The sequence below is a fragment of the Triturus cristatus genome, chromosome 10, assembly GCF_964204655.1.
Source record: "Triturus cristatus chromosome 10, aTriCri1.1, whole genome shotgun sequence".
Lineage (NCBI taxonomy): Eukaryota > Metazoa > Chordata > Amphibia > Caudata > Salamandridae > Triturus > Triturus cristatus.
This window is the reverse complement of record NC_140593.1, coordinates 334,199,560-334,223,023: the sequence shown is the minus strand read 5'-3', so window position 1 is coordinate 334,223,023 and position 23,464 is coordinate 334,199,560. Positions and strand designations below refer to the sequence as shown.

Genomic DNA, 23,464 nt, shown 5'->3' with positions numbered 1-23,464 from the left:
AATCTTCAAGTTGTACCTGAGAATTAACAGCTTACATTTTTCCAATATAGGCATTTTCCAGTGTGGACCTTCTCCTCTCACAGCCATTAAAAAGGGAGAGGTGTATTTACCTTACGACTCAAAGTTTATATTTGCTGAGGTTAATGCAGACAAGATCTTTTGGATGGTAAAGAATGTGTATGATGATGAAGAAGGAGAAGAAGAAGAAGTAGTCACCCAGTTGCATGAGGAGAGATGCCAGATAGGGAAGTGCATTAGTACTAAAGCTGTCAATCAGGACAGAAGGGAAGACATAACTTCACAGTACAAGTTCGTAGAGGGTAAGTCTGATGCCTGTTATGTACTCTTTCAATAAGAAAGAATGAATTGTTCTATTAAAAAGTAACATTTTTAATGACCTCAAACACAGTTTGTGGGATGTTCATTTGGGCATGCTCAATTTATGTTTTCTAGTTTCATGTGGAAATGGTGTAAGGCTATTTGTGCAAAACGGAAATACAGTTTGCATAATCTCCTAGCAAGGTGTTATGAGCAAATAATCAGAAGTGTTTACAAGTACTGTGGCTAACCTCCCTACACAACCTGAGCATGTGAAACCTCCAGAAGCATGGCAAACAGGACCCATAAGTATATACGTGCCTCACCCTTCAGTATTGTGCGCCCACCTCATGGCACATGTAAACGGTAGTTTTAGGTGGTTTAAAAGTGCAAGAAGCAATCGCAATGCAGTTAAAGCCTAAAAACATTTGAAGACCAAGCCCACTTCATTTTTAATAACAAAAACATATATTGGCTACTAAATTCTAGCAAGCTGTTTGGCGCAAATGGCCAAAGATGTTTAACATGTTCCATGGCTAACCTCCCACAACAACGAAACTATAGGGAACTTCCAGACACATACCGAAATGAACCTTAAATATAATTGTTTCGCACTTCAGTAGTGTGGGCCCAACTCACTTATTCTCATGAAGCATCTGAGATAAAGAGATGCAACAATTCAAACTTCAGTACGGTTGAAAGACTCAAAGACGTAAATCCCAATTAAGTTCATGAAAATTATTTATTAACTGCGAATCTCAGAATAATAAAGGAAAAACAATTTTTGAAAACCTGGAGAGAATAGTATATAGATGAATGACTGCAACAGGCTTAATTTTAAAATTAATATTTATTTTATGTTGTTTCTTCTGTATCCAGGTGAGACTGAAGTGGTGGGAGAAGACTGGGCAGTAGCTTTTTCCGGCTACCCACCAAAATGACCGATTCCAAACGTCTCTTACTCTTGCTGCACCCAGTTGGTCGCAGTGATTAGAGCACGCAGTTCTCAAGCAATCAAGCTAACCCACTGGTACAATGGGTCTGTGGGCGAGGCAGCGGGGGCAGGGGGGTTGTCTCTTAGAAATGGGATTTCTGGTTGGCTAGGGCAAACGGCTAAGTCAGGCAGAAACCACCACTCTAGTCAGGGCAAGTGAGTTACACTCTGAAGATAATCCCTGCTCACCCCCTTGGTAGTTTGGCAGAGCAATCAGGCTTATCCTAGAGGCAATGTGTAATACGTTTGTGCAATACACTCACATGCAGCGACACACTAGGCACTCTACAAAAGAAACTCCACACAAGGTTATATAAAAATAGCCTTTGTATTATCCATAAAAACACATTAGAACACACCCACATATATTACTGTGCCACTGTCATGACTACACAGCAATCCTGTAAATCACTTGGCCAATCAGGCCACTGTCATAAAACATCACATGTAGGGCACTAGCATCACATATTATACATACATCATAATCACATCATTACTGTACGCATATTAGAAGCCTCAGGCCAACAGCAGGCATATCACCACCCTTACTACACAGGCAACTGTCCTTCCCAACGTAGGTTCTTGGGCCACCTGCCCGCTTACCGCAGGAAGTGCGGTAATGTTGAACTCGAGGGCCCATCTTGGACTCGCCCTGCGTTGACCACAGGAGCAAGAAAAATCCCCCCCTATAGTGTGCACAATCAGCAGCTGCCACGATTTGCACGGTGCAGCTGCTGGCAAGCCAGCTACCTCTCCCGGTCTCGTGCGCCCAATGGCGGCAAGTGCACCACGAGGTGAGATCCTGTCCGTCAGCTGCCGCAATCGTGTGGAGCAGCTGCCAAAGCTAATATCACCGTTGAGCTGGTGCGGTAAAAAGGCACTCACCCGGTCTTTGGCTGAAACTAGTTGACTTCTCGAGTCCGGTGCCCTTTCAGCTCAGAGTGCCGGGCACGAGGGATTCCCTTCCCCATCTGATTCAGTGAGGCAGCTCTGAGTTACTGGAGAATACCCTTGAGCTTGCGGGCCACCGTCCCACCGGGCAGGGCCGTTTTTGTTGCGGCTGCTCTTCCTGACGACTTGAGGTTCCTAGGCAGTGCCTAGCGTACTGTGTGGGTGGGGCGGCTGCCCGGCGGTCTCGAGGGTCTCCCAGCAACCTGAACGTGGGCCATTGGCAGGGAGCAGAGCAGTGCCCCCGGCAGTCACTCTCCCTTCAGGGCACGCTACGGGAAGTCCAGACAATGTGGCAAGGTGAAGGGAAGACACGCAGCGTCTCCCCAGACCATAAGCTCTCCACCCGCTTCAGGGCACGCCACAAAGCACAAAGAATAGGGCAGCACGTTCAGAGTACACACATATGCCCCACAGGAAGCGCTACATGTGCTATATTGTGGCAGTTACCCAGGAATCCACAAGGCAGAACTGGACACAGGTAGGCCAGCATGCAGGGCCTCCCAGCAGGTAGTAGCTGGGTCCCACTGCGGTTCGTCTTGGCAGAGTGTTCCTTCGTACTAGTTCCCAAGTAAGCTCCAAAAGACATGGGGTCACAGCCCCAGTACGTATTACACTACAGTCTTTGTTCTCCCCCTGGCACAGGCTCTGAGCCTTGTCCAAATCAGTTCTGAGGGGCACCTTGCAAGTGCACAACAACCTCCATTGAAAGTATAAGGCTTGGCTCAAGACACACCACAGGGGTGCAGAGCCATCATTGTGGAAGGCAGGCACAGCCCTATTCAGGTGCAGGTGCTACTCCTCCCACCTCTCCAAATGCAGACCAGGCCTATTCAGCATAGTTCTGATTCATCGAGGCTCTATTGGAGCCACTGCACCTCCCCAGTCTCTGCCACTCCAAAGCCAGACAGTCAATACACAATAGGCAGGCACAAAGACACTTAGCACGCAGAAATGCTGACTTCTAAAAGTGGCATTTCTAAAATAGTAATAATAAATCTGCGAACACCAATACACAGCATTTACCACCATTATTCCAAACTTGAATACGCTACCCTTCTCATGTCAGGAATTACCACTGAAGCAAATATCAGGGAATCCCCAATGCATCCCTATGAGAGGACAGCCTCACAGCAGTGAGAAAACAAATAGGCTGTTTAGTTATAGCGGCAGTAAACTGCGTGCGCAGGCCCTGCAGTAGCAGAGGCCTGAAAGAGGTTTAAAAGGATATTTTAGTGGGTAGCGCAAGCAGCACTGCAAGCCCACCAGTAGCATTTAATTTACTGGCCCTTGGTATATGGGATACCACTGTATAAGGGACTGACACGTAAATTAAATATGCCAAACAGGTGTAGACCAATCTTCCCAGGCTTACCATAGAGAGCACATGGTCTTTAGCACTTAACGTCAGTGCTAAAGTGCCCTGAGTCCTAAAACCACTAACAACAGGTCAGAAAAAATACAGGAGGAAGACAAAATGTCCTGGGATGACCCTGCTAAAAGGGCCAAGTATAACAGGGTCCAATTATGATTATCAGGTTTGGTCAAATTAGGACACTGTTAGAAGAGACTACTTGCTTCAGGAATTAGAAAACTTCAGCGATCCAAAACTGCTGTTAGGTTCATTCGTTCCATCTAAGTACTTTTTATGAGAAAGATGTGTTCTCACTGGTGCATTTCCTAAGGCCGAAAAGAAGCAATGGTAGACTTTCTCTATAATAATCTACATTCAATTTTACAACATAGTGACCTTACCAAATCTTATCTTGGCAGATTTTGGGATATTAAAGTCTAACTTTAACTTGATAAGAAATTAACCTTTTCTTTTTGTGTTTCTTCCTTGTGCGTATCTGGGGGAATCCGTGTGAGAGCAAAGCCAAAGGCATAAGCTGTGGGAACAAAAAACGCTTGATGCTTGAGGGCCTAATTTAGAGTAGGCAGGGAATGTCACAGTAATTCTATAAATCATAAAGAAATGGTGTTTCTGCATGTTTTTCTGGAGCTAATAGTAGGTATTTGCTTGTGCGAAGGCGCATTGTTATATGGTGATGCGAAATGGGATCAATAAACGCAATTGTTATTGGTCTAAAACTGCTTTACTTCAAATAGTTAAAGTTCTCATCTTCTCTAAATGACAGCCTTTTTCTTTGATCACGTACGTGAATTATTTTGTTTTGAAAAGCTTCTTTCTTTTTGCTGCATTTAGGTTCTACAGAAGAAAGGAACTCTATGCAAAATGCTTGCTCCTATTTGAAAACAGCACGCTGCTTTGCATTGGCACCACCACCTCCTCCACCTATTCTTCACCTGGAAATCGGACACGAAGAAACTTTGCTTCCAGGAAACCCCATTGCTCTTGACATTAAAGTCTCTACAGATTGCATACACACAGAAACAATCAATCTCACGGTTGGCTGTCAGCTGCAGAGCTACACTGGAAAGACTGTAGCAAATCTTGCATCCATCAAGAAGGCCATTGAGCTTGGAGAGAGCGATGGTACAGTGAAACCTTTTTTTTTAAATTAAGAATTAGCTGGGTTTTATAGTGCAGCTGTCAGAAAGCTGTTTAGAAGATATTTCAGATAGTCATCGCCCACTCCATAATTTTCCTATCACTGCACTGTTAAATTGTGCATTGCAATACATGTATTAGCGACAGTGTAAGTAAAAAACAAACAAATTACAACATTTAGGGCCTCATGTAGGAAGCCAAATACCGGTCGGTAACGGCCGAAAATCGGTAAATATCCCGTTACCGACCGGTATTTAGGCATTTGCGATGTAGGTGGCAGATTTTCTGGATTCGGTATTTACCGATTCGGAAATTAAGAAATCGGTAAAATACAGATTCGGTAAATACCGAATCCAGAAATGCTATGTAGGGGGCACTCAAGTGAGTGCATCATTGGTGTCTGGATTCGTTATTTACCACCAACTACTAGTTGATGGTAAATGACGAATACCTTTCAAAAAGCATTTTTGTGCTATTTGAAAAGTGCACTGTGGCAGATGTGCGCCACATGTGCACACATGCACGAATCAGGGGTGCAACAGGGTGTCAATGTGACACCCTGCCACCCATGATAATGCCTCCCCTATTACCGATTCGGTATTTACCGAATCGGTAATGGTAACTGGCTTCGCATTCTTTCCTATGGGCCTCCAGGAATGAATGGGAAGGTATGCATTATTACCGATTCGGTAAATACCGATTCTTAAATACCGATATTTACCGAATCGGTAATAATTACCGATTGGTTACCTACATTACATTTACCGATTCATAAATACCGAATCGGTAAAATTCGGTATTTATAAATCGGTAAATGTGATGCTACCTACATATGGCCCTTAGTGCTAGGGATCACCAGGGGGAACCTGCCGCCTTTTTAGTAGGTCCACCATATGAGGAGAATGTCGCTAGTCCCCGCGGAGGCTGCATGATTCAAAATTTATCTGAATGCTTAATATGGACCATAAAACAATCTAGTGGGATATTAGTGTCCCTTCTGGTGGTGTGACACTGGATTCTATGTTGATTGTTGTTTGATATGTCCTGCTCTTATGTATCTATAGGTAGATGCACTAACATTTCACGCAATGCTGCGTTGCAGGCAACTTGCTGCACTGCGTGAAAGGGAGACATCAGAAATGCACCATATTTACAAACATAAAGCACATTTCTGCTCCATTCTTGCACTGGCACAGTGTGTGCTGCCTAGCGCCAACACAGACACCCTTGCACCACGGTGCAATGGAGCCTGCGTTACGAGCAAGATTGGTTTTGTGTGGGAAGACATGCCTTCCTACACAAAAACAATCTTTAAACGCATTTTCCTTTTTCTATGTGTAATGTCGATTGCATCACACATAGAAAAAGGAAGTAACAAGAAGAAATAAAGATATTTTTCCTCGTTATGACTGGGAGGTATACCATTTAGATGCATTCCCAGGTTTACAACTCTCTGTAAATCTGGGAATACGCCAAAATCCATGGGTAGATGCGTTGGAATGCACACACTCCACACATGGAATGCCTGCCTCCCGCAAGGTGGCTTTGTGTGACATAGTAAAATCCAGTTAGGGGCTTATGTTGCCTTGCTTCGTCTTGCATGACACAAGGGTAACGCAAGCTCTTCGTAAATCTGGCACCTACTTTCCAGAAAAACTCTTGCTAGCTCTTGGTATTGCTCAGTTCCGGCTCCTCCGCTATGGGGGAGGAGCATCGCCCCCCTCCCACCCTCCCGCTAGCCTCAAATCCTGAAAAATAAAACGAGAATGAAACTGGTTTATTATTGTATTATTTTCAAGGTTCTGAGGGATGGGTGAGTCTTGGGGCAGGACCATCATGAGGGCAGTGGCAGAGAGAGTGGTGGGCACTGTTGTCAGTGTGTATTTTGGTTTGGCCGGCCGTCTCACGCTAGCCAAATCGACATGCGCACAGAGCTGTCTCCAACCCCAGCTTCATTGCCGGGTTGTAGACAGCAAAACACAGGCTCCCAGTCTCTCTGAGAGTGCAAATTACCAGTGCTTAGGCCATTTCTAACGCTGTTTTAAAATATGAGAGCAGCGTCAGGATTGGCCGTAGGGGAGGCTGGGAGCCTGTCGTGCAGGGAAGACACAGAAAGGAGCATCGGGAAGCTGGCGAAAGTTAAGTTCTTTTGTTTTTTAAAGGTTTGTTGTCTGTTTCCCCTCCCTCCCCCACCTCCTTGTCGTCCGTTGCACCTCCCAACCCCTCCTTAACCACTTCGCCCACACACTAGCCACTACTGTTATGCTGCACATTTGAGGAAGGACTTAAAATGTGTTTCAAAGGTGTGGTGGTAAAGAGAAAATGACCTTTCATCTCAAAATTGTCATTGCGAATGTCAGTCTTTATGATTCATAGAATGATATGAAATCACAACTCTTAAAAATGTTAACAAATATATTACATTGTAGCATAACATTAACTATAAGCAATCCATAAAGAAGTAGAAATGAATCTGTTTACTAACACACCTTTCAGGGGTGTAGATATCAGTAGTGCAACAGTTGCAGTAGCCCTGGGCCACTCAGTGTGAGGGGCCCAATCCCACATTTGTCAATTTAGTGGCCACAATGAAGTGTCTTGATTTTCCTTGCTTCCACTGGAGTGAGCTTGCCACTGGTTGTTTTCATACATTTATTTGTACGCTGAAACATAGACAATGCCAACTGTGGTTGACATGTTGATATTTTATATCTGAAAACAACCCCAATTAGCAACTATCTGTACAATATAGAGCACATCCTTGAAAAAATACTTTTGCTTGTCGCGACGTGTGTCTGCTGAAAAAGGATCATATAATTAATCTCAGTAGAACCTAAGTTGAAATTGATGTGTGGTCACCCATTTTCGTACTAAGTTCTAAGATGCATAGACTTGATGGGTATTTAAATATGTGGAAGATGTTTTGTGAGTCTGAGCAAGGGATGGTTCTGATCACAAAAGACTTTTCTTGTTTTTCTGAGGGCAGTGATACTAGATAATCGCCCAGAGTGTGGAAATCAGAACATTTAACTTGTAAATTCCGGCTCAGATTACAAAATTGCATCTGTACTAATGTGCACAGACAGCTGGGTCAACATAAGCAAAACGCCAGCATTCCACTAATAATTAGGTGCAGATGTCGGTTTTACACTTGCACATGTCCAATGACATCCATGCCGCCCGAAAATGCCGGTGCAAAATAAGACTTGAACTCTGTGTGGACCGGCCTGAGGTCTCTTTCAGCCATGTTTACTATTCAATATGAGTGCACCAGTATTGTAGCAATCCATCTCATCAGGCGAAAAATGACTTTCAGCCATATTTACTATGCATTGTTATGCATATACTATACATCAATACCTATTATGTATGTTTTCTTTCCTTGACCTTGTGCTTGCACAGGTTCCATGCCTGTTGAGATCCCTGCAGACGTGTACATGAATTCATTGGTTACAGTCGAGGATGAACTTCAAATCAAAGTCACGGTTATTTCTGAAGCTGTGGGAAGTGAAGAAACTTGCAGTGTGCAAAAGATCATAGCCTTCCAGTATCCTCCTATCATCGTTGACGTAAGTGGCTACATTTCAAAAGTTGAATGTGTTATTGTATATTCATTTATAGCAAGCACTAAAAGGAAAGATGGGTTCACGGCCACCGCGTGCCCTTGCTGACGTTTGCACACTGTCAATGGATGTTATGTTCTTGCTTTGAAACATTTTTTATTTTTCCTTTAATGCATCCTTTAATGTTGCCCGTTAGGGAAACTGGAGGGAGCTTAACCTCTTTTTCATGTTGTTTTCCGTAGTTTGATTTTTATCAGTGATCTTTTTATATTTCCTTCTACGTGCAGGATTTTCTTGCCCCCTTATGTTTCTTGTTTTATTCTCTCTGGACATTCCTTGACTGGCCTGCACACTGACCTTTTTAAGTATGAGCTTTAAGACACCTTTAGTTGCCTCGCCAGAAAATTGCTTTACAAACAAAAACAAATCGTGCATAATATACATAGACAGAGGAGATTTTCTTCAGTGGTCTTTTCCATTGGTATGTTAAATCGCCATTCACATTTCATACGGCCCATCATGGCAAATAGCTTGAGGCAGAATATCAGCTCAATTCAGCCATTGACTCTCTTTCTTTTTCTTTGAAAAAAAAAAAAAATTTAAATTGATTTTAACCATACAATTCTCTTGGGTGGTACAGAGTATATAGTAGGGCAACGTAAAGGCACGCAGTGCACTTCAGAGTGACAATTAAACATCTATGACAGTGTATCCTTAAGCACGACTCCCAAAATGACAAAGCAAGACAATCTCTGGGCATCTCATCCTTTCTATAAGCAATTCAAATCAACCCTGCAAAAGGTGGTGTCCCTGTTCATGGACCATGGCTTGGCTGGGCAGGGTTCCAGCTATATCCCCCTATGTCTGGCCCATTCTTTCCATATCATGTGATGTTTCTGGTGCACCCTCTCGCTAGGTAGACTGGATGTTCCAAACTCATGCAATGATCCATACCTGTGCCATATCTCTCAACAGATGAAGCCTCCTTATCGTTCCATACTTGCGCTATATCCCTTTAGACAATCAACAAACCCAGCTAGAGCAACACCCTCTCATATGTGTTCCCCTCTGCGCCCTCTGTGATGTGTTAAATTATTAATTTCGGGTTCCGTCGGTATTTTCCAGTCCTGTATTCCCTCTAAGGTTCCAAACACCTGTTCCAGAAATGTGAGAGAATAGGGCAGTGCCAAAACATGTGCATTAAGTCTCCGGTACGGTTGTTGCATCGCAGACAACTTCCCGTGGTGATCAATCGCATTTAAAGAACCATGCCCCAGTGAGGTAAATGTGATGTAACAGCTTAAATTGGATTAGGCAGAAGTAGGAGGCTATCACCGCTTCCTTAGGAGCAGCCACCACCTCAATCCAGTCCTCATGCGTCCCCAGGTTTTGTTCCCAGGCCTCCCATTCCCACCATCAGGTCCGGCAAATTTCGTAGCAACATTTTGTATATGGTAGACATTTTGGGCGATTTGATATTGGTGAGCAAGATCTTTGCTTCTAAGGGCAAGTATTCGGGAATGTCCTCTACGGACTGCAGGTAGGGCACAAGTACATGTCGAAGCTGGAGATAACAGAAGAACGGGTGCAGTGCATGTGGTACTCGGCCTGTAGGTCCTGAAAGGACTTCAGCGACCCCTTCTGAAGCTTGTCACCCATCGATGAAATACCTATGGTAGCTCAAGAAGCAAAGCTGCAAAGGGCTTTAACCTGCGTCCGCCCATGCCAGAGATTGCCATGGCCCATGATCCAGTCCTCCATTGCACATGCCGATTGTCATACCCCACAATCCACCAATCGTTTAATATAAGTAGATGCGCAACTCTATAGGTTGGACTTGTATGCCCGGGTCCTGTTGTCAGTTATGAAGATCCCTAGATATTTGAACCCCAATTGGGGCAACATTAGTTCAGGTGCCCTTCATGGTCAATGGGAAGAGGGTGATGGGGTAGATGGAGGATTTGGCCTTGTTCATGAGTAGGTCATAGTAGGACACGAAGATTCAGAGTTTCTGGCGGGCCCAAGGACCAGTCTCTTTCGAGTCATCCAAAAATATCAGAACGTCATCAGTGTGCAGAGGTATCCTATTTCTCAGCTCTGGAGACCACTGGAGACCAGCTGTGTGCTTGGGTCTGCCATGCATGGTGTAGTAGTGTTTGTAATCTCAATGCACATCTCTCGTGTGTCTGTCATGTATCAACCTCTTGTAGTACCATCACTGGGTCGAACCAAAACAAATGCCTTGCGCCTCCCCCACCCACGACTCCCCCCATAATTTGCGAACTAGAAGTATCTGTTGTGGTCCAACTAGGGACAGTAGTCAAGTGGGCTAGCCTGAGATGTGTATCCCCCTTACTGCGGAAACCCCCTTTCCAAACACCCAGAATTGGCAGGCCTCCCATCATAACTAACTCAAACCCACTAAAGAAAAAGCGATGGGAGAACTAGTGTGTTAAACAGTGCATGGTCATCTTGCCGCCTTCTGCATTTTGCGTAGGCAGTTGCCAACCTATACCTAAGTCGTATGTGAGGTCCAGTGAAGCCAGTGAGACTTCTGTGGGTGCAGTCTTTGCAGGTGGTCTCTAAACCTCTGTTGAAGCGTCTTTATGAGTCTCTTGGGCCCTAGGTTCCCGGCTGAGTGGTCGTTGTCACCGAGCTGTGTGCCATTCATTCCAATGTATAAAACAGGACGTTCCTCCATCCAGTCCTAAGCCGCCTCTGGTGTGTCAAGTCTTATCTTGAAAGATGACTTTCAGACGTGCTGGGAAGAGGAGCATGTGTTTAATGTCTAGAGCTCTAAGTTGTTGCTTCACCTCTTGGAAGGATTACCGTTGTTGTTGAACCTTCAGGGTGTAATCTGGAAAGATCACCATGGGGAGGATTGACATGTCAGTGAGTCTGCTTTTCGTGGTGTTCATGAGATGGCTTCATGGTCTGCATAGTTAAGCGCATGACCAATAAAAGGATGAGGTGGGGTGCCCACCGGGTGCTGAGCAGTCAGTGTTCAGTGTGCAGGTTCAACTATGAAGCAGTTTGAGACCTCTGCTGCGGGTACCCAGCACTTCAACCAGTCATAAATGAACGAGGTGGGTGTAGTCCCCTCAGGGATACCCACAGTGCGTTGATTATTATGCCTCAATCTGCCCTCTGCATCTTCCACTCAGGGTCCCAGCTGACCCACCAAACATTGCAGGGATACCAGGCGGGATTCGTGCAAGTTAACTGCATCCTCAGTCGCGAAACTCTGCTTTCCACCTCTGTGACCCTGTGTGTAGTGTTCCATAGGTCTTGCCGAATAAGGGACAGGTCAACTTTTAGTTCTCCCATTTTGCTCTCCATATTATCTTTAAAGTCTTGATCACATGCAGGATGGAGGAAGTCTGTAGCCCCTGCACCACTGGGGTGTCACTGCCAGTCGTGCCAACAGCCTCCACCAGGGTCACTTGTTTGGTAAATTTGTCTTATTTTCTGTTGCGATGCAGAGCTAACAGTTGAATCTCTCACCATGGCGTGGTCATGGGGAACACGGAGGAGGAGAAACAGAGGTAAAAAGCAAGGGGTTTGGGGATCAAGGCAAGAGGGCTTGTCCAGCACCAAGTAAGGCCCAGCCCCTTCACCCCCCCCCCCCCTCACTGGACAGAGAGTCACCGATGTCCCACCTCCGGTGTCAGGCTCAGGTCCAAGATCCCCCAAATGTCTCATTTTCAGTGACCCCCTCTTCTCCAAGGCTAATGCATGACACAGCTCAACCTTGCCGGCGAATATGGTCTGCTACCGCAGGATCGCACAGATGAGACTGCCCCAATGAGGACCCGCTCAAGCCTCCGCTCTTCCACCACATCTCTGCATCAGCCCGCAATAAGGACATGAGAACTACAGTCCCCTGTGGAGTGGGCAAGGTCCAGTCATAGAGAGGATAAAGGCCACAGAATGTCTCAAAGCCCCCTGTTGGCAGTTGCTGAGTAGACGTCTTTGCAGGGCCATCTGATGGACATAGCAAGGTGTTGGTGAGTCCCAGGCCCACTGACTCACCTCTTCACAAAGCACCTGGACACCACCGCTGGGGTCGGTCACTTAAGCCAGCAGAGCATCTCCCTCTGTGACCCTAGGGCTCATCCCTAGGCCCTGGGGTGACGCACGGACTCATCCCAAAAACAAGTTTGTGTGTCTGAGTGGGGGGGCCCTCAATCTGGGCTCCAAAATAGGTTGCAGCTCTGGTCGCACCTCTCTCACCACCTGCAGGCTCAGGCCTGTCCTCAGCCCTCAGATCGCGTGCCGCCGGGTGCCATCTTGTACTCACTCGGGCCCCAGCAGCTACAACCTCGAGTGCTGGCAAGCACAGCCAGGGAACCCTTTAGCCAGGTAGCAGCACTCCTCTGCATCTCCGGTGCAGCAGCAGGTCTAGCGCACAGCCCGCCAGGCATCCGGAGCAGTCAGCAATGTAGCGCATGGAGAAAGGGGGTCTCAGCACAGTCTAAATCATGCTGCTTCTGGACCACCAGGATAAGGCAACTCTGTCTTCCCGCGGTGAACTGGACGCAGCCTGATACATATCTGCCACACATTCTCCAGCCAGCACCCCTTCAGTCCTGATGCCTGAGAACAAGTTGCAGCAGTGATTTCTCAACTGAAGGCAGGTGCCTAGTCTGCGCCGCCACAACAATATCAACTCAGGCGATCATGCCCCAGGGAGTAAGCGGATTGCTGGTGTGATACGGTTGGGCTCTCATAAAGAGCATTCGCCATGTTGGGCACTTAACCCACGCCCCAGCCATTGGCTCTCTCGACTTTGGGTGACTTCATTTTGCTACTGCACATCTGCCTAAAAAGGTTCCCAGCAATGCTAGAGACAGTGAACCAACATGCGCTTTGTTTTTGTTATAACTTTTGTTTTACATTCAAACTTTTTTCCCACTTTTGCAAAGGCCCAGTGCATCCCTTGTCTGCTTTTTCATAAACTTTTAAAATGCTTTATTAATTGTTCTAAAATGGCAGATGGCCATCTTGAAACAGGAAACCAATAATAAAGTGTTTGAAAACACGATGGCTGCCCATGCATGCACACTCAGGCCATCTGTAAAGTATTTGTGCATACTTAATCATTCTTTACTATTCCAAAATGGCTGGCATATTGCGGGAAGACACCTTGGAATGGTGAAGAAAAATAGAGTATGTAAAAATACTTGTCTGAGTGCCAATGCCTACATATTCACGAGCAGCCATCCTGGAATGATTTTTTACAAACTTTTATCACTGCTTTGCTGTTCCAAGATGGCCAACAGCTATTTTAAAATGAGAAACATGTAATAAAGTATCCAAAAAAACACATTTTATTGCAAAGAAAAAATGCATTGTAAAGCTAATAGCTGTGCTTCTGCCCATTAAAACCTAGACATACTGGCTTTTCAATTTCTTGTTAGGTATGATGTTACAGCTATCTTATAGTGCTCATGTAATGAAAAAATGTAGAGGTGGGTCGGGTCAGCATCCTTCCTCTGTTGCTTATTCTAACAGTCATTCAGATTTTGGAAGTTCCTACACGTCAGCACACTTGGAGTTGGACTATGGGTCACACCCTCCTGCTATTGCTTTGTTGAGGTGTCATTTACATTATGGATATTCCAACAGAACAGCCATTCAGTGACTGAACTGTATTCATCTTAAAAGACCACATTTTACTTCAAGTCTGCATTTGCAATAGAGAAGGTGTCGGCAAACAAACATGGACTTTCAACTGACTGAGCCACACAAAGGGTGACAGGAGAAGCATATGCACAGTACATAACCATAGTGAGCCGCACAGGCTGTATTCCTATCAAACAGAGCATGGAGAGTTGCATAGGCAAGGCACTTTTGCTTTGAGGACCCGGCAGAATCACCTGTTTGATTTCTCCCTCAGCTTTTTGGGGCACATATCTTACATTTCGGCATGTTTGATATGTGTTTGCAGAAAACAGAAGCATGCCCTTTACCCTGGGTGTGCCCTAGAGGGTTTCGGCCAGTATTGATGGCTCTTGTAATCATGTATTAGTACATTGAGATCATTGTTAGTGATGTCTCTTTCACAAAAGGTTTAGAAATTATTGCAGAAAACCCATCAATTTGTTTTGAGGGCTACATTAGTTGTACTGAATACGTCTGACAATTCAGACGATTCTCAAATCAAAGATATAATACAGAGGCAACACAGACAACATATGGGCTGGTTACGATGTCGGGCGGACGCAAATCTGTCTGGAACTGCCCGACCTTAGGTTGGCAGTACTCACCTCAGGATTACGATATGATTGCTCACAGGGCGTTCGCAAACATCCATTTTCCAATGGAAGCTTGTGCGGTAGGCAGAAAGGGCCCACAGCACAAGCTTCAATTGACAAATGGGATGTTTGTAAACATCCCAGCACCGTGTGGCAGGTACCTCATGGTGCCTGCCACACAGTGCAGGGATGTTAAGGGAGAAACCATAGGTACCCCCCCCGAATCCCCATAATGGAGGGCCGGGGGGAAGGGGACCCTGCTAGGGGTCCACAAAGACACTTCCCGACAGACTTTTCATGTCCGAAAGTGGCATCATAACGGGTTGAAGGCTGTCATCACCTGGATGAAGGAGAGCTGCCTCAAGCTAAACTCAGAGTAGACTAAAGTCTTCATCCTGGACTCCACCCCCTCCACCTGGGACGACTCCTGGTTGCCCACAGAGCTGGGATCCCCCCACATGCACATACCACACACAAAACCTCAGCATCATCCTGGACACCTCGCTCACCATGAACTGCCAGATCAAAGCCGTCTCATCATCCTGATTCCTCAGGCAAAATCTGCTCCGAAAGATCTTCAAGTGGATCCCCAATGAGTCCAGAAAGACGCTCACCCACGCACTCATCAGCAGCAGACTTGACTACGGCAATGCAGTCTACGCCAGCATCACCCAGAAACTCCTCAGGAAACTGCAGAACATTCAGAATGCCTCTACTAGACTCATCCTCAATATCCTCATCTGCAGCCACATCCTTAGACACCTAAGAGACCTTCACTTGCTCCCAGTCAACAAAAGAATCAACTTCAATCTCCTCAAACACACCTACAAAACCCTACACAATACGTGACCTGCATACCTCAACCATCGCCTCTCATTCCACACACCTACCAGAGACCTCCGCCCCACCCAACTGGCCCTGGCCGCCATCCCACATATGTACAAGACTACAGCAGGAGGAAGATCCTTCTCCTACATCACAGCAAGGACCTGAAACACCCTGCATCTCCACCTCAGGCAATCACCGTCACTGCCTCAATTCAGGAAGGACCTCAAGACCTGGCACTTTGCTGATCCATCAAAAGGCACTGTGGTTTAGTCAGTCTCCCCCCGACCCTCAGCAAATTGAGACCCTGAAGGGTGAGTAGAAGCGCTTTACAAGTCACCTGATTGATTGATTGATAATCCTGAAGGCAGAGCCGAGCCTGGCTCTGCCAACATTAGGGGATTATAGTGGGTCCCGTCGGAAGCACGTGGACGGTCCCTCCGCTCTACAGCATCGTAATTCGGTGGACGGACCGGAGGGGCAGATCTTGGTGGGTCAAACACCGACCTGTCTTTGGACCCACCGAAAAAATATTATCAAAGAATGTTAAGCAGGACTCGAACTTCTGACCACTACATCTACATCCAACTCCTTATTCTTAGATCTAAGAGCTAAATCTCTTCTTGTGAACTTAAAAGAGCAAGAATAATTGTGATTGATACATATTGCGTTGTGAAGGCCATGAAGAGCACCTGTCATGCCCTGTGGCTGAGGCGGTTTCTGGTATGCTGACGGCATCCAATATCGCAGGCATGTAAAACGCCTCACCTCGACCCTGCCTGAGAAACTTGGATTTCTCTGGGGTAGTGCACCTTGTATCCCCGCTTGCTCACTTACTCCCTGCCTTGCCGCTGCTCATATTTGTAAGAGATCTCTAAAAATGTGATCCGAGAAGCCTGAGTGGACCATTCGGAGGCACGCCTCTTGCCATAAGCCACAAGTTAGAGTCACAGACCAGGATTGCGAAGGTGGGACGGAAAAAGGCATGTCCACAGCAGCTTTGGAAATGGCACAGTGCTCCTGTTCCACGAGATTCTCGAGTCCTCAGTCAAGCCAGTGCATTTACGGCAGAAAGTTGGGATAGCAGTTCCTGGTATTGTACATTACTTGCAGTTTGAATTTGTATTTCCCTAAATGCTGGTTTAAGGTTTGGCAGTGGAAACAGAATTCTTATGTTTTGACTGAATTGCAGTGTTTGGGCTGCACAAAGGCAGCACTCTCTTGTTGGGAGAAGGTGATAACATGCGTTAAGAAAGGGAAGCAAGGTGAGAGAGGGGGAGCCCAGAGATTGGGATTAGAGCATTTCACACTGTTATTAGCAGTGATGTATGGCTGCAGGAAGGCCTCCACTACCCACAGCCTGGCATCACACAGTATGCATTGGTGATATGAGTCTCTTAGCTGGCAGACTGAACTTGCATCCTAGGAGGGGAGTAATAGCCTCTCCTCAGGGTGGAGCATACCTGTGGATAGACCTGGAGATGGCCAGTGTAGTCACAGGTGAGGCTTGTGGCTTCCACTAGCATCTCCCAGCAGTGGTTCCCAAATACGGTGAAGAGACTCCGTAGAGTCTCTGCAACCATGTTTTGCGCTGCTACAAATCCAGTGCACAACTCAAAACATTGCAATCACATCTCCTTTGTTAGGGGAGCGGGACTTAAATTCTCTGGTGCAGAAGTACAGAATACTTCACCTGATCGCGTATTTGATCAAAGAGCCAGCCTATAAAAGGATGGAGCAGCCTTTGTACTCTTAAGGGAAGATATTGTTCAAGGCAAAAAATCTTTGACTTCCATGGAGGCTAAAACAAACAGCTCTTTGTCCTTAGACGCACTATGCTTGGACTTTGCAAAGGGCAAGGAGGCTAGTGGGATCGCAGTGGGGAGACTTTTGGTTGCTCCAGAAGGAGGTGAGAGGGGGTCCAAGTTGACTGCCCAATAATTCCTCTGGGACAAAGCTACTTCAAACATACCCTCTGTTCTTCAATACTAATGTCAAGGAGCAACGCAAGGAAGGGCGACACGTTACCGAAGGACAATCCAATTCCAGACACTCAGGATAGCGCATCTAAAACTACTGTCTATTGCCCCTCTTTCACCCATGGTATGGGACAGTTTGCAGGTGAATGACGGAGGCATCCTGGGAACATTGGCATCAATACCAGAGCCCCCGCAAATTCAAGTTGAAGGGCAAACCTTTGAGGTAGGCAAATCCCAGGCTGTATCAATGAATGTGCTCCTTCACCAGATCTTGGGGGGAACTAAAACAAATGAAAATCTCTCAAGATGAGGTGCACAAAAAAGAGAACAGCAACTAAGCTTAATTTATACAAACATGCAGCAGCTTGCCGCATAGATTTCCAATGTTGAGGAATGTGTCGCCCATTTAGAGGATGTCAAACCGCACCAGGAAGCTCTAGCTGAGAAATTACAGGCTGAACTGGTAGAACTTCAGATGAGAGTGGATGATGCAGAGAATAGATCATGGTGGTCTAACCTAAGATTTACTAGGATACCCGAATGACGTGAAAACAGCCAGACAGTGGATAGTTTAATTTTGGATCTTATCTTTAAACAGGTGTATCCTGAAGCTGCTACACAAAATCTAGATTTAACAATTACGCATGCCCATCGCGTCCCTGCGGTCCAGCCTCCCAATGCAAAATATCCATGGACAATTGTAGTCAACTTCGGGGACTATACGATCAAGGAGCACATCCTTGCCAATGCCATAAGAGATAAAATCATATCAGACTTCTCCTTAAAGATCTTTTCTAACATTTTATGTTCTGCACGACGTTGCAAAGAATTCAAAGGATGATTAGCTGCTTCCAGAACCTCAGTGCCCCTGTGGGCATAATTCAACAGTCCAAACGAAAAGTTCTCTACAGGGGGCTGGCACACATCTTCCAGTTGGTAGAAAAAGCCTGTGACTTTTTGCATTCCATTCAGCTGGGGATGGGAGCAGAATCGAACAAGCAATATTGAAACCCAAGGCCATTTGAAACGCTAATGTCTCTTCATGCTTTATTTTTGGTATTTGCTGTAATGATATTTGGCTAATTGTTGAATACTCTTGGCGATGCTCTCATCAGCCTTATGCAGCTTCTAGGTGCTATGTCAAGGCACCATCCAGTGGTATGGGGAGGGAGAGGGTGAAGGTGTCACAAAGGGGGAAAGCTTGCACAGAGGGGATTGAGGGGAGCTCTCAGGTGACCCCCAGGCAGGGTGGGCTCCAGGGACAAAGGGAGCGTGAGAAAGGGAAGGGGTGTTAAAAAACACAATAATCGGGCCCAAAACTCCATGTATGGGTAGCACCATAGATATTTGCACTTTTACTAGAATCTTGGAATTTGCTACGGGCTAATCAGGGGCAGGGTAGCTGGCAATTTGTGTATCAGGGTTCAGTGTTAGACACTGGCGTTAGGACAACAAAAGTATGGAAATCATTATGATTACCCAAGGCTCCAAGACCGATAACATTAGGGTTGTTTCCTGTAACACAAATGAAATTAACAATTATAGCAAGTTTAGATCTATTTTATCATGACTTAAATCCAGCCAGTGCTCAAATAATTTTGCTCCAGGAGTTGCATTTGAAAGCTTCTGCCAAGCAACCAACTACGTCTAAATTTGTGTTACAGGCCTTTTAAGCATCCGCAAATGCGGCGGTTGGGGGGGTAGTCATTCCGTTAACCCATATTTTATTGGCAATGTGTTATGGATGGTGCAGGATGCTAAAGCCAGGTAGATTTTGGTCAGCCTGCAGGCCTACAACCAAATCATTCATCTAGTTAATTATGGGCCTATCAAGGATGAGGTGACTCCGTTAGAAGTCTATAATGTTCTCGCCCTGCTCACAGGACTAGTGCTAATCGGAGGGGATTTCAACCTCATCCAGGATGTGTAATGCAACTGCTCCTTGCAAAATAAGTATCGGAATAAACCAAAATCTGCTTGGTTTCCAGCCCCCTTGGGAACATGATCTTGCTTTGGTTGATCTCTGGTGAGCTGAATATCCTACAAGATGCGAGTATGCTTGTTTCTCCAAACGCTTCAATTCCGCATCTCGCATTGATTATTTCTTAGTATCGCATAGTTGGGGGAAGACTCAAATCAGGTATACTCTCGAACCCATTCTCTGACCATTCCGTGCCTTATATAGATCCTAAAATGAGCAGGGATATGTCCCAGCCATGCGCGACACGCTGATGGAGTTTATTCAGAGAAACGTCAGTACAGCCTCCATTTTTTTCTGCTTGAGTGCATTTAAAGCCTTCATTCAGTGTGAAGTGATCTCTTACATAACCCAAGTCAATAAAATAAGACGTGAGGAAATTGCTGCCCTGCAACAAGACTTGGAACAAGCCCATAGCGATGACCTTAGTTTACACACTGCCGAGTCCAATGCTAATCTGGTATCGGCAAGTCAGAGACTCAAAGGGGCAGATCTATGAGACCCTTGCGCCAGTTTTGCGTCACTTTTCCCATGTTAAAAGTGACGCAAAAGTGGCGCAAAGGGCTCATAAATCTGCCCCAAAGACATTTTTACTTCCAGAGATTTGGTCAATCAAAAGTCCTTTTTTCAGCAACTCTAGAAGAGAGTGAACATGCAGGGCCCTTTTTACCATGGTCTGCCAAAAAGAAATGTAACCAGGGGGTCATCAAAGCAATCTTTGATGAAAAACAGAATCGCACTGTTACGGATATCAACCAGATTGGCAGTATGTTTTAGATCATTATGCAGATCTTTAAGATTCCACTAGCAACCCCTTGCCTAGCACGATTGAAGCCTTATTGCACCCAATCAAACTTCTCTCACTGAATAGTGAACTTCATGAAAGGGTAGGGGCTCCCATTATGAGATCGAAGATGCTATTAAACTTCACCAAATGCTGAAGCATGTGGTAACGACGGCCTACCATCCAAACTTTATAAAGTATTCACAGCACAACTGGCAAATTCTCTAGTTAATGAAATCCTGGATGAATGAGAAATGTCTAAGGAGCTCACAAAGGCAGTTAACATAGGTTTTCTCAAGAAGGCCATACCCCTGCACAAACTGGTTCATATCAGCCTATCAGCCTCTTAATTTGCGATTATAAACTCTTCACTAAAATGATGACGTTAAGGCAGGCCCCTCCTGCATCATCAGTAGTACATGGTGACTGAAATGGCTTTCTGCCTGGGAGATCAATGTAATTAAATATAAATGTTCTTGGTCAGACAATCGATTATTATTCTACAAATAAGATAGAGGCTGTAATAATTATGCTCGATGCCGAGAAGGTGTTTGATTGCGTACAGTGGAAGGTCATGTGCGCAATCCTCCTGCGCTTTGGATTTCCCCAAAATTAGTAGGGCTGCTGAAAAATCTAAATGTTAAGGATAAGGCCAAAATGATGATCAATTCCCAAACTGCAGGCTTTATTCCAATAAGCAGAGGCATGAGACAAGGCTGTCCAGTATCTACAATCCTGTTTGCTTTCTTTATTGAACCTTTGGCAACAGTCGTTAGACAAGATTCCGAGATTCGGCCTCCGCTTCCCAGTGTCCCGAAACTAAAGCTTTTTGTCGATTACATTATTTTATATTTAGCAGGCACAGCCTGTGATGTTCAACACACTTATTAAAATACAATCCTTAATGGAAATTAGGGGCTATAAAATGAACCAGGCCAAATCAGAAGTTCTTTTATATCATTGGCCACCTTCTATTTTACCTATGGACATGCAACAGCATTTCTCGGCTATTCGCCCTATAAGGTACTTAGGCACTTAAGACTTTTCAGATCTGTTTAAGTTAAACTGCACTCCCATGCTTATCAAGGAATGTTCAGTGTTAACCAACTGGCATCATCTACCGCTACTCATTATAGGGCGGGTAGCACTTACCAAGATTTTGATTCTTCCCATTTATTTTTGATTTTCCAAAATTTGGATCACCGTTCAGCAATCTTTTTTTATCGAGGTGGATCAAATGATGCGTCATTTTTTGTGGAAAGGGAGAAAGCCCTGCTCCAAGCTTACTATGATGATGGTGGCTTGGCGCTACCCCATATAAGGAAATATTATTAAGCCACCCTTCTCGATTGGCTAAATCACGCTGCTACAGAGAATAGTCCATGGAACTGCTTTTATTTGAAAGCATGCTTACTGAGTCTAATGTCCAGTTACCAGTCTTTTAAAAAAATCAGAAATTGCCAAAGTGCTCTCGATGCAAGTTCCTGCCAGTAGTGGCAAATAAGTTTGAGTGACTCCGTGAAGAATATCTGTTCCCTCTGTTGCATCCCAAGATGCCACTGAAAGAGTGCGGGCGGTTAGGTTTACCCCTGAAACGCAGCAACTTTGAAATATAGAAGGCAGGATATTATAGTTTCGGTCTTTTCCAGCTAGCCGGGCAGATAAAATCTTGGGATAAGGTGGTTGCGGATAACGCTAATATTTCACTCAACCTTGCACTCCTATTTCCATTTTTCAATCATTTATTCACCTATGCTCGGGAATCTAGCATAACCAAAGAGCCTATCAGCAAAACCCATTTCGTGAGCAAGTTACAGAACTGAGAAATTGGTATCAGGTGTTGTATTTGTATCTGCATGAGTCGGTCCCTCTCACAGCATTTGCTTCGATTTCACAATGCATAGAGGGCAAAAACGACTTGACTGCTTGGGGCCGGTATAATCCTATGGCCCACAAGGCCGTTCAAGGAGCGAATTTCAAGAGTAGGGCCCTCTATTCTAATTGGGCGCTTTACCATACTCCACATTGCTTGCAGCAAATGCTCCCGGGCCGCGTCCACCAAATGTTTTCGATGTGGGCATCTACAAGAGGATTGGTCACATATGGTGTTCCTCTGTCCCAAACTATTATCTCTTGGATTAAGTATTTGCTTTTATTGGTGAGAAGCTACAAGCTCACATAGAACCAGATTCACAGGGGGCGATATTTGAAATCCCGACCTCTAGTTGCCATTTAAGGTTGAGACAGCAACAATACTTTTTTATTGGGCCCCTAGTTGCGAACAAAAGTGGAAGTCCCGATCTCTCCCACTTATGAAGCATGGGTAATGAAAACTAGTGGAACTTTATGCTCTAATGGTGGGTGCACTGTAGAAATATAAGGGGATCTGGAGTAATAGATGTGGCGAAGCAGATTCTTGCATATAGGTTTCTTTTTCTACTCCCCCCACATTGGGTGCCCTCAACAAACTATGTTTTTTTTTTATTTCCTTGTAACATTTCTGTAATGTTATAGTGATGAAATAAGATGTAATCTAAACATTTTTTTATTGTAATGGATTTTTCAATATCAGATTGTCAATAAAAAGGAAAAAAGGAAGAAAAAAAAGAATGATTTTAGTATTCCTCATTTACAAAATCAAGTGCATAGTTAATGTAATCACATGCAAATCAAATCACAGCAATACACTTCAGTTCCACCAGACATTGTATCTCTTTCAAAGTAGTAATTTCTATCCGAGTTATTCGTTCTACAAATAAATTATATTGTTACTCTATCTAAAGCAGTAGCAAAAGGTACATGAACTATTGACACCCCAGCTCAGTGGGCCATAGTATATTACAAGTACTGTGTTTTGTGTCTAATAAACCCCTATGTACGCAAGGGTATAGTTTAGAAAAGGTTCCAACATAGATTTAAATGGTTGTAACAAATATTGTGCAAAGTGTATTTGTATAGTGCACCACTCCCCTGGCGGGGTTATCCTGGCGCTGAAGCATGAGCTGTAAGGTCCAAGCCAGGGTTGAGGCGAGGTGAACAGCCACTTCTTCAGTTTCTTGCGGAATTCAAAAATGGAGAAGGAGCCTCTGATGGGCAGGCCGTTCCAGGCTTTAGGAGCGAGGTAGAAGGAATGTCCGCAGGATTTGTTTTTTGTATGCAGGGGATGTGTGCAAGTAAGAGTCCAGCTGAGTGGATGTACGTGCTAGATTTGTGGAAGTTTATGCGTGGATACGGTACGTGGTGCCAATGTTGTGTAAAGCTTTGCATGTGTGTGTGAGGAGTTTGAATAGTGCTCGTATGTGGATT

At 45.1% G+C, this 23,464-nt stretch overlaps 1 protein-coding gene across 1 annotated transcript in view; it reads left to right on the top strand.

Annotated features, from left to right (window-relative positions):
• The window catches only part of TGM4 (transglutaminase 4), a 185,259-nt gene that overhangs the window by 112,210 nt on the left and 49,585 nt on the right, over positions 1-23,464 (top strand). Inside the window, exons 10-12 of the mRNA XM_085631544.1 lie at positions 51-320; positions 4,467-4,757; positions 8,175-8,341. Coding sequence (XP_085487670.1) covers positions 51-320; positions 4,467-4,757; positions 8,175-8,341 — 728 coding nt within the window. The remainder of the gene's footprint in view (positions 1-50; positions 321-4,466; positions 4,758-8,174; positions 8,342-23,464) is intronic.